At 40.2% G+C, this 12,361-nt stretch overlaps 2 protein-coding genes across 3 annotated transcripts in view; one reads left to right on the top strand and one right to left on the bottom strand.

Moving 5' to 3' along the window:
* The first annotated feature begins 326 nt into the window (after positions 1–326).
* On the top strand, positions 327–8,444 carry snx11 (sorting nexin 11). The gene is made up of 7 exons (XM_080455463.1): positions 327–431; positions 2,082–2,139; positions 2,536–2,622; positions 4,403–4,503; positions 4,762–4,857; positions 5,855–6,082; positions 6,515–8,444. Exons 2-7 carry the CDS (start codon positions 2,116–2,118, stop codon positions 8,079–8,081), a joined length of 2,103 nt encoding a protein of 700 aa, XP_080311589.1. The 5' UTR covers positions 327–431; positions 2,082–2,115; the 3' UTR covers positions 8,082–8,444.
* Positions 2,156–12,361, bottom strand: part of skap1 (src kinase associated phosphoprotein 1) — a 49,923-nt gene continuing 39,717 nt past the window's right edge. The window contains exons 12-13 of one of the 2 annotated variants that reach the window (XM_080455473.1): positions 10,529–10,631; positions 2,156–4,816 (exon numbers count right to left, since the gene is read on the bottom strand). In XM_080455473.1, the coding sequence (XP_080311599.1) occupies positions 10,539–10,631 (93 nt within the window). In that variant the 3' untranslated portion in view covers positions 2,156–4,816; positions 10,529–10,538. Of the gene's footprint in view, positions 4,817–8,581; positions 10,183–10,528; positions 10,632–12,361 lie in introns of those variants that run through there. The other variant, XM_080455472.1, reaches the window with a different exon arrangement.

Consider the following 12,361-nt stretch of genomic DNA (forward strand, 5'->3'; position numbering starts at 1 on the left):
CGGCCGTTATATTACACCTCTATGAACGGCGCCCCCCAAAATTACGTGTTACACATACACTGGTGATCTATCAAATTCTGTGACTTCAGAGGTCGCTGTTTTCACATTCGACAGAGCAAGGGGGATTATTAAAATAATACTAGCTGCTACTGCTACTAATAATAATCATTTTAGTTGTATTATTTTTTACTGACATTAAAGAAACATATTTTCACGGCGAATTTGGAGAAACTTCAAAACAGGTTCTTCAATATAGTCACATAATTCGACAGGTCACCGACTTCAGTGTAACACCGGAAACGGACGTTTCTTTTTGTATGACGTCACATCGTCCTGACTTGCAAAATGGCAGGAAAGTCTGGTGGATTTACAGACCGTTTGTTTACAACGATCGACCCTGTCTGGATACAGCAACCATCTGCTTTATGAAAGTAGGTCCACATTACACTGTTCTCCATCTGATGTTGCCTTTTTCGTATGTTCTCAATTATTTACACAGGTCAAAATAATCTGACCGGTAATAAGCCAGCTTGCTGTTTAGCCAAGCCCAGGGTGTAGACTGGAGATATTGATTCTAGCTTGACAACACGTTTTCTTTATTAATATGATCTGTGAACTGTAGGCAGTGGTGGAAGACGTACTGACATTTTATAAGTAAAAGTATTACCCCTATGTAGAAATACTCACGTTACGAGTAAAATGTCCGGTGTTCAAAATGTACTTGAGTAAAAGAGTACAAAAGTATTGGCCTCAAAATATACTTAAAGTAACAAAAGTAAAAGTACTCATTATGCCGTATGTCCCATTTCACAAGTTCGCCATGTATAAACATCTTTTGAAAATAGCAGAGCTGTGAGCGATCGGCTATTTTCAAATAGCCAATATGGGTTGATGTGGTTGTATGTTTTGTAATAACATAAAAATTCTTCAAAGTAACTAGTAACAAAGTGTTCAAATAATTGTGGTGGAGTAAAAAGTACAGTATTTGTCACTCAAATGTAGTGGAGTAGAAGTAAAAGTATTTGAAATACTCCAGTAAAGTAAAACAAATACCTCAAAACTGTACTTAAGTACAGCATGAGTACATGTTCTAGCTAGTAGCCCCGAAACATGACTGTCATATCATGACAGTCATGGCAGAACTTCAACCTGGTTTTGTCACTTTCTCCATTTACAACCCGTACATCTACATAAACGTTCAGATTTCAAATATAAAGCGCTTTCTCCACGGCCATGGATGTAACAATTGAAACGTGCGGGTCTAAGTACCCGTATCTTCTTCCGTATTGTTCAATAAAAAGCATTATTATATAAATCATTTTTTAATCCGATCGGTGGCCATTTTCTCAGAATTTTCAGCCCGTATAAATCAGCTTAATAGTCAAGCCATGTAACTTTGGCAAGTAGACAGAAGCTTTATCAGTGTTTTGGTTTCACCTGCCTGGGAGTTGCTCCATTTGTTGAAGGCAGTGTGGTTTAAAACCAAATACAAGCTAAACACTCACCCTTGGATTTATTAATATTTGTACTACTGTAATGTATGATATACTCCTGTAAGTTAGTGTAGGACAATACAAATTAATGTAGGCTACAGTACAAGTTGTACTAGTGCCAAGCTAAACTGATTCCTTTTTAAATAGAAGCCTGTAAAAGTTAAATGCTGCATGAGAGCAGTTATGTCATTGCCATTTGGGGGTTATCAAACATTTGTCACTCACAACCATTACATCATCTTGGTTACAATGAAGAACATTTGCTTTACTGCCAAACACCACCGTCTACTCTAGATCTAACTGGGCTATAATACATTCTGCCTACTGGACCTCTTGGAACAAAATGACAGAGAAAGAAGGGTCTGCTTTGATATCCATTCTTTTTCATACAGCTCTTAAAGCTCTTTTAACTTTGCGCAGGAAATAGAATAGAAACACAGAAGGGGCTGAGCCAATATTAGGTTTGTTTTGCAGTGTTTATTTTAAAGAAAAGGTCTACATTGAGTCAGTCACAGGCACAGCATTGCATAATTAAAACAGAGTTTTGATCGCAGGTCATTGCCTTATTTCATTCTTATTGATTTGCAGATGTCTCCTGTCCAGCGCACCCGGCTTCGATAGGATGAACAAGAGTCACAAAGAAGATGTAAATATCTGCCATTCTCTGCCTTGTAGTGTATCGTCTGTAAATGCATGCTCACATACCCTACAGAGAAATTAACCTAAATGAAGTCAAAGCCTACATTGATGGTCAAAAAGCAAAGAACAAAGGAGGCATGTAACATACTTCCACAGTAATTTAGCTCTCTAAGACACTGACTAGATCCTAGCATTACACATAATAACACATACTTGTTATTGGTACAAGTAACTATAATTGTGTAAATTGTGTATTATTTACCTTATGGGAATTCCTTCAGCACAGGTATTAGAGCAGTAACATAGATTTCATACAGAGATTTATATAATACTAGTACACACACACACACACACACACAGTTTGGTTTGTATGATTCAGTAGGAAATTATTTTTCTCCTCTAGGAGTTTGTTGCCGTCCGGGTCCAAGACCCTCGGGTTCAGAATGAAGGTTCTTGGAATTCACACGTGGATTACAAGATATTTTTTCATGTAAGTAACAACTTTTCATTTCCTCATCAGACTTACAAAGATGTATTGCTTGCTTCAATGAATGAGTACACAGCTTTTAGTGGAATTGTGTCCATTTGTTGCTAATCAAAGCCGCTGTAATTGGCTGGCTTGAGAGTTTTAAGTGGTCCTTCATTTGGCATAAAATGAGTGTAAAAATATGTTTTCTGTGTCATAAAAAAAATGTTTCTTGAAGGGGCGTGACATCCTAGGCTGATTTTGTAGTTTGTTCTGCAGCATGCATGTTTTTATTCTGCTGTAGTTTTTAACCTAGACAGAATGATCCACCTTTAAGGCTGCACTATTCTACATAGACTAGTCTAATTTACATTCATGGGACTCGATAAAGACACCAACAATTAAAGCTGCCGATACCAAGTGCATGTGAATGTTTTTTCAACAACCCACCTTTGGGTCCGTCCTGACCTTGTGGTTTCCTCTATGGCAGAGTTTGACTTGTTGTCTTCTGTAGTTGGGATCGCTGTGTCAGCAGCAGTACGGCTCATTGCCTACTAGACACTGTTTTGGTGTGAGTCATGAAATTAGCTAAGCACATGACCACATTTCATCGTTTTTGTTTTCATGTCGTTTCCATGGGACTTGCATGATGCAGGTTATGTGCTCCTGCTCAGTCCAATGAGCCGGTGAGTCAGTGATAAACAAAGGGTAAAGATAGACCAACTGCCAACTCTTGAGATATTATGTCAGTTATCACTGAAGTGACGTCCAATTTGACCGCACCGTTTGTTGGAAATCAGTTACTATCAGCAAGCGACAGTACAATTTGGCTTGATACGAGACACTCGTCTCTCTGAGAATGGAACCACAGAGTTAACATCAACTAGTTATACTTAAAGTGATCAAGACCATAAATCAGACAAGTCACAACGGGACTCTTTGCTGTTCTGTTGGCCTTCTAAACTAGTCTAAACCCAGTGGCTCTTGTTATCTCAACGTAACCCTGTTTTGACCTTTTTGGAGAGCAAAGGCCATTCAGAACATGAATTTTCCCATTCTTCTCATGTTTGTCTCGCAGCTGCAATGTTTTTTTTTTTTTTTTTACCTTGTCTAATATGTTGTGCATTGCTTTGATTTACAACCTTCCTTCACTTTGTCCTTTCTCAAGCATAGTAAGCAGTTTCATTTATCAAATCTAAAGCATCACAAACCAATCAAAATTCTATGAAGATCCATCTCCGAGCACTACAGTTTCTGGCTTAGTCATGAAATAAAATATGTATTGATTTTGGTCTAAATAAAGGTATCTAGTGCAGTGCATGTATTATTATTCTTCATCTACTGTATATCTCCATACCTATTGTGACTTTTCCCTCCCACCGTAACTGGGATGGATTCAGGTTCGTTGTTTGATTGTAATCCAGACAAATATGATGCTGAAACCCGCGTTTATCTGTCCCTGAATGGAATTTGTTCGTCTACCCTACAATGTGATTCCTTCAACGTGAGTGATTGATTATAGCTTCCCAAAAGGTTGCTTGTTGCACAACAATGTCTGGATGGTGTCACAGTTTGTTGTAGCAACTCTGCTTTGAGGGTGACAATTGTATGCATGGGTCATGGGTTTGGGTCATGCAGGTTGACCATGTGATACTTTCCAATGACCAAGTTGGTCATAGAATGACAAATGTGTTTTAAAATACTGGAACCATTTCAAATCGTTACTCTGCAATTTGGTTCTATATTCATAGGACATGGTATTCATCAGCAGTAACACAGTCTTTGCTCTTTCTTTTCCTCCCAGACCAACAGTAAAGCCTTCACGGCCAAGACGTCTTGCGTGCGTCGGCGCTACAGCGAGTTTGTCTGGCTCAAGAGGAAGCTGCAGAAGAATTCTGGCTTGGTGTAAGTTTGTAAATCTGCACAATATGAAGCGGTCGTTGACCCATGCTTAAGTGTTTGTTCTTTACTGAGATTAACCCTACAAGTGCTACAGAGATAGAACAGGGAAGTGAATGTAAACACAGGCACACATCCGCATTAATGCCATCAACACACATTTCTGTACATTTAATGTTCATGGCAATTAACACGATGCATTATGCAACATGTATGTAACATTATGCATCTTTCATCTGTTTCGTACTGTATTATGTCATCTAGACCGGTCCCAGATCTGCCTGGCAAGTCGCTGTTCTCCTTCAGCAACGAGGACTTCCTGGAAAAGAGAAGGAAAGGTCTTCAAATCTTCCTGGACAAGTGAGTTCCTCCTCTACAACCATTATCACAGTCCACAATTTTATATCTGCTGTCAACATTGGTGTTGTGACCAGTTTTGGGAGGCGTTAGTGTAACACAAATACTTTTTGCGGTAACTTAACGAGTTACTCTTTCCAATTTGGTAACATTGCTACTGACATTTGAATGGGCGTTACTTGTTACATTATGTGAAAATAGCAGACGACTTCAGAACATTAACCCTTTATACTTAGTAAACTGGACATGAGTTCCATTTATACTTGGTGCGCTCTTTTTTACCTCTACACCAAACACCTGATCTACAAGTGTTCTGAGCTTGTAGATCAGCTATTTTTGGTGAATGTTCTCCCCCAGAATTTGGATGCTGGGGTTCAAGTGGTTAAAGTTTATTATGATCTGTCCACTCTTATCCATCTACTATTTATTATGATTATTTACACTAACACTAGGCTCCTTCTGTGACCGCCCCCTCTGCTCGCTGCAGCTTTAGGTCATTTGTGAGTGACTGGTGTTAAATAGGGCTGAAGGCGGTGATCGGCTCCTGAATTCTTACTTTTTTTCTGTATCGTATCAAAAAAGGAAAGTTAGTCCCCGTATGCAACAGATGCCTGTAGTTCTGACTGACCTTGATTTCAAGGTATGTTGTTGAAGACATGATTACTATATCTACTAGTTTTCATCATAGCGAGCTACAATAGATGAGTTGCCATCTTGTGCCGCAGCAACCTGAAAATGTCTACATTATATTGAAGCAAAAACAAAGTAACGCAATAGTACAGTAACTAGCAACTAATTTACTTTTTGAAAACTATTAACGATAACTAGTTACTCATTTAAAGTAACTTGCCCAACACTGGTTGTGACACATAAGTGTCCTGTTAGAGTCTTGTGATTCCTTATCCCGTGTGTGTGTGGAAGGGTTTGCTTATTTCTACGTGTCTCCTGAGTATTTTAATAAAAAAAGACCTGTCTTGTGTGTGTATTCACTTCCCCACAGAGTGCTGCACATGACAGTATGTCTGTCAGACAGCCAGCTCCACCTCTTCCTGCAGACCCAGCTGCCTGTGGGTCACATCCTGGACTGCGTGCAGGGCCACACCCCATACACGGTGACAGACGCCATCCTCACCTATGCCTCATCCAACCGGGGCTACGCTCAGGCTCAGGAGGACGACGACTCCGTCAAGGAGCCCAGTTTGACAGTTTCTTATGAGTCCATGGAGAGGTACGTCGAAGGGATGAAGAGACATGGAGCCTATACTAGTTACCTGTAGATTTTAGGGAGACTTGAGGAACAAGGAGCAGCTGTAACTGTTAACCAGCTCTCGGTTGGCATTGTTAGAATTTATGAAGTCCTCATCTGGAAGGTCATATTTCAGAGTCAATTATTTTTGTTAACCACTAGGCTTGGGGCTCAGTTTGTTTGAATTATTTCAATAAATGGTGTTAAAAATCTGATATTAATCTATTTACAATTTAAATTTACACTTTGAATTGAGTGGACCTCAAACTGCATATTATACTGCTTTTATAATGATTTTAGTAGTTGCGCTGTGATTTGCATTGGAACCTTACATTCATTGGATCTAGCAGCTCCTTCCCAGTCTATAATCGCACGAGTTTAGTAAATATTCTGTTGTCTGTTTTCCTTCCACAGCCCAGCTCCTCATCTACCTAAAGAGACATCCAACCCTGAGTTACTCCCTTGCAGTGACCCTGACCCTGTCCACAGCGACGCCCTGTTGGAGATCCATGATGCAGACACAGTGGAGTTACAGTTCTGTCCCGCTGAGCTGTCCTCCCTGAAAGTCTTCCAGAAGGACGACCACCTAGAGGCTGTCGTGGAGAAACACAGCCCAGTATCTGTGACCTTTTTTGTGGGGGACAACCAGGAAAGCTCAGCCTCTGAGAGACTCATCCCAGTAGAACAGCGGGGCTGTCAAATACAGACTCCGGTAGAGGTGCACTCGCCTATGGGGACTGGCTTTGAGGTCAACTGCGGGGAGGAGTTGGAGAGCATGATTGAGGAGGACTGTACAATAACAGAGAGTGATAGGATGCCAGACACAGGCAAAGAGACAGTTTCCAGCATGAGTGTCCCTCATTTGGACTCCCAGGAAGAAGTAGGTCAAATAAATAGTCTTGGAGAAGCTGCTGTTGATAATGACAGTCAAGAGTCAGACATTCTAGAACATAATGTTAGCTCTACGGAACAGGGTCTAGAACATGTTAGCTTTGAGGACGTTCTAGAAGATGGCAGCCATAACAAAAATGTTCATAAAACCCTTGTCAGCTCTGAGGAGACAATTCAAGATCCATATGTCAGCTCTATTGAACAGATTCTAGAAGGTCATATCATCCCTGCCGAACAGGTTGTTGAACATCTCACTGCTGAGGAGAAACTTGTAGAACACATCATCTCTGAGGATGTTGTGCTAGAACATGCTAGCGGCTCTGAGGACCAGGTGCCAGACGTCCATTGTCAAGAGGAAGCTTCGAGTAGAGACGGACCAACAGATCCAGGTGAAAAAGAGAGTTGCAAACTGGACTGTCCAAATGAGACACTAGTACTGAAGCCTGAGGCCACCCCCGAGCAAGAGCACAATGTGAACGCCGGTCAAGCGGTGGGAGGCGATGCTGCCAACGCCAGCCGAGAAACCGGTACTTCATCGGACCAAGCACAACAGGAAGTTGATGCGTTTGATACTAGCGAGCAGGAAGACAACGACATAGACAACTGCTCATCTTCATCGTCCGATATTGCCGAAGTCAGTGAGGATGATGACGCTGACATTCACGACGAGGAAGAGACAACTTCGCAGAAGGCAAACGGCTTCAAGGAGGCTAATCCTGAAGAGAAAAGCCACTGCTCAGAGGCAGAGGTCTCCAACAAGGGTATTTTAGATTTACAAATGAATGGAGACACTGGGCAGAGAGAACACAATTCAGAGGTGATTGATACCTGGGAGGAGGATTGTGAAATTGCATACACAACCACCGTCGGTAGCTTGCCTCAATCTCTGGAACCAGAGTGCTCTGGGTCTGTAGATGGCAAGGACTTTACCACAAGCAGTGACTTGGATATGATAGAGTGTGGCGCTTTGGCTGAATCAGCCAACAGTGAACTCACAGAGCAGGTTACCTTGTTGTCCTCGCTGTGTGTAGAGGAGAGCCACGATGGGGAAGCTGAATGTCAAACTACACTGTCAAGCGTGGAAGAGTAGAGCTCTCAGGGCTGCTGCACGCTCACTGAGCTTCAACAATGAATAGTGGGGTTGTCCTTTTACCCAAAGATACATTAGCTCATGTTCCCAGCTACACACGCACAGCACGTTTACGTTTTATTCCTAAAGTATATTCATTTTGAAAACTAGTTCTGGCTTGAAGTTCATCAGTCTGTAGTTTTAATAAATAGAGTAACCAGTCAAACACTAGTGTTTTACCAATTCGGACTCAAGTTGTCATCCTTTAAAATGGTGTATCATGTCATATTTCTTTTAACAAAGGTCTTCATAGATAAGCACATATACATATCCAGCAGCACAAATCTTAACAATTGAACAGCAGAGGGCGCTCAAGTTCACAAACATGTATGTGTTCTATGAAGGATTTATATAGCCACAAAAAAACTAAAAACTTCTAACCATACATGACATATGATAATGTAAGCCATTGCAACACATCTCTATTTATATGCAAATATAATTTCACTTTACCTAAGCTATGGCAGTTGGCTAAGCATTTTATTAATTTATAGTGAAGAACAGGGAAAACAATTCAATTATTCAAATAATCAAAAATGTCAAATCTACAAGCATCGTGAGCTTGTAGATTGGTTATTTTCAGTATATCTGAATTTTGTTTTACATTTCTTTGAACTTTTCACCTATAATGACATGCCCAAAGTATTAATAGATTATTAATCAATTGTTATGAACAGTTAATTGTTATTAACCGTTACACTGCTAATGTTCAGGAAAAAAATAAATATAGCATGTTTTTAGAGGAGAGGCAGTCAACATGAACAGCAGTTATCTTGACCTCAAACCATAGGTCAAGGTTAAACCTTTTTCATTTCATTTAAACCTCAAGCTCTGCATGTTCAGCTAGCCAGACAATGATCTCTGAGATGAACGTCTTCATACAGTAGCTAAAGCCTAAATTGTCTGTTAAAATCTCATCTCGGGTGTTTGACTCCTATATTGCGACATGCTAATTCTGCTGGTGTTTTTCCAATAGTTTGAATGCACTGCTTTTAAAAAGGGACACAAAGTTTTATAGTTCCATGTCATACGGAACTGAGCCTTTAGATGTTTCCTTTTTTTGTTGTTTTTATGGACAGCCTAGCAATTTTAAACAGATTTGTTGTACGTAATTGTCTACTGAAAGTTTCATTATGCCTGACCAGTTAGTACACTGTCGAACACAACTGTAGAACCCCAACGCACTTATTCTGGGGTCTGCTTTTTATTTTCTGCATTTTAATGGCCCACCTTTTGTTAAACATGGGAGTTGTTTTTTAAAAGGAATTCTTTATAAAAGAAATATTTAAAACGTAAACTTTGAGAGGAGAAAGGCAAGATATTATTTTCTAATGAGGATCTACAAGGGCAATGAGACAAACCCCGGAGACTACGTCATGCAGACTACACATCTGTTAAAAATGGGTTTTAATTTAATTTCAAATAAATGGCTTTTCTCAGCAGTCTTTTTGCATGTGTTTTGTCTATTTCAGTACTTTTGAATGGCAGACACTTTGGCATTTCCCAATTCCCAACACACCTTTCTTGGAGCATGCTTGCTACCTAGTGGTTAGGAATGATTTGGAAAAACACTGAATTTCATTGGAGAAACTCTTGTCAACAGCAGTGAATGTTATTGCACTCATCGGGAATGTCATGTTACGCGAGACAATATATGTCATTTGAAACGTTTTTCACATTGTACACAGCAGTTTATTTGATCTGTGCCAGCAATGAAACTACAGCTGCATTAACTGAACATTTGCAGTACACTTTACACTTTCGCTGTAACACATTATTTTATATATTATGACACTTCATTTAATTGACATATTAATGTCTGCATTGTTGTTAGGTGACATGAACTAATGACCAAAACGAATTCACTTGGATGACGGTGACACTCGCTGAAAAGAAATGATTGAAAAATAATTTCGGTGAGCAACACAGTTGTACGACAAGTGTAGTGTAGTTTATAAGATACACAATCTTAGTGAGTCTTTTTTTCTCAGCCTACAAAAGATCTGACAAGTCTGTTCTCTTATCAGCGTTAAAGTCCAGGGCAGATGTGTCTCCGGCAACTCTGTGGGAGAAAACAGGAGCACGCTATCAGGGAAAACCTGCATAAATAATTCAGTATTCATTCAAGGCCGTGCCTATCTAACCGTATTAGGGAATCATTTTCTTAAATAGGACAACTGACGCTGCAATCATGCTTTTGTTACACATATTCATTCTCGAGCGTCGCCAATTCCACCGTTTGGATGGCTTTTTGCAGTACTTCTTCCAGCCACCAGATGCCATAAATGGCAGGTCAACGGCTGAATATACCTCAATGGCAATCTGGATGAGCACCAGGGGGACCGTTTCTGTGTATTAGGGCCACGGTAATGGTCCATAATGGTGATGATAAGAGAGTGCCTGGGTACCTGTTGGAGCTCAGAGGATGTAGGCGGGGTGAAGGAAGTCCTTGGGGACAATCCCCACGGTGCCGTTGATCTCGCCGACCCACCAGCCATGGATGTTGTACTCCTGAAAAACCAAGATGAACAAACGAAGAACAGTAACTCCTAATGCTGAATTTACACAATAAATGAATGGCTGAAGCAGGCTCTGGCATAGGTTGATTAGTTATTATATAAGTAATTAAAAGCACTGCCAAGGCAATGATTTTTTTTAAACAACTGCAGGTAGAAAACAAAACGCAGGGCTACAAAAAACTACTAAATGCAAAGAGAAAGAAAAAAAGTCAAGGTCACATGATGAAAATCAGCAACAGAATTAAAATATTCATGGGACAGTTGAGATAAAATAAACGAGTGAAGTAATTTAAATAAAATGAAAAAATTGCTCTGATACAGAGGGTGAGAAGAGTTAGACGTCAAATCTACAAATTCAGCATACAACAAAACGTATTCTTTCATTACCATTATTGCTTATATAAATGTTAACTTAATAAATTATATATAGAATTACCATCAGGATAAAATAGATTGGGTAGTATTGGGGAAATTAAAAACTGTCCTGGTACAAACCTATTCAATGTAATAGAAATGATGCTAGTCTGACCGTGTCACCAGCAATATTCTGTAGTCTGACGGAGGCTCTCTCTACCCTGAGGTCAGAAACCCAAGCAGGCTCCCCTCAATGTCAAAATAGGGTCCCTATAAATTAGGTAAAATGCATGATTAAATCATAGTCAAACACACATTATTACCATAATGGTAATGTGTGAGATAAAACCTACTGCCTACAGTTTAACCTCCAGCAACTGGAAAAACTAAATCACGCTGCCTATGAGCCTTCACAGAGCAGCTTGGACTAGGAGTTACAGTGGGGCCAGTCACGGAAACCATCGGCTACCGTCGCATTCGTATGCAGATATGTTTGAAGTACATTACAGTGGGGCAAAGGTGAAGGTACAGTTATTTTGTATTGTACTGAACACGAGGTCCAGAGTCAAAAGGATGGGATTGTCTGCTGAAGCGAAAGCCATCTGAACGACAAGTTTACCCTACCAAATGGAAGTTTAATTTTCCTTAACTGGATATTTCCATCTGCGAACCAGGACAGATGTTCAAATATATCCTTTTCGGTCCATGTGTAAATAAGAAAATGTTATATGTTAAATATTCAAAAAATCTACATTTAAACTGAATATAGTTCAAATGTAGATCTGAATTCGTTTTTTGTTTTTTTTTAAGTTGATTCCATTCAGTGAATAGGATCACAAATCTGTACAGGCGTTTATGAATCTTTTCACAGGAGAATATGACTTGACAGCCCAACTCACCTTTACACTTACTGTATAATGGACAATAAAAACATATTTTCTTCCCCCCATGGTTTGCAAAAAAAATAAAAATCTGGACAACACAATGTCACAAATTCCTTGACTTTTCCATACAACTGTTCCGCGACAACACAAACCCCATTATAAAAGACTATAGTGCCCCACACATATTCAATTGTTTCCACTGTGCCCGGGTTCATTCAAGCACTCTGTGCATTTATGTGATTGACTTACATCAGCCACCACATGATAATTTGATCACAACAGTTGGTCTCTAACTACCAGATCAATATTTGGCCAGCGACCAGGGGGGAGAGTTCCAGCTGAGCAGACGAGCGGAGGCACCTGCCCACAGTCATTTTCCCACCCTGATGGAGGGGAGGAGGCCGACCACTCGTCTCGACTCGGCTGTACGGCAGATTGAGAATGGGTGTGTGGACGCTTCATCTCGGCTCTGAGGAGGAGGAGG

Source organism: Gymnoscopelus braueri, assembly GCF_963280865.1.
Source record: "Gymnoscopelus braueri genome assembly, chromosome: 17".
NCBI lineage: Eukaryota > Metazoa > Chordata > Actinopteri > Myctophiformes > Myctophidae > Gymnoscopelus > Gymnoscopelus braueri.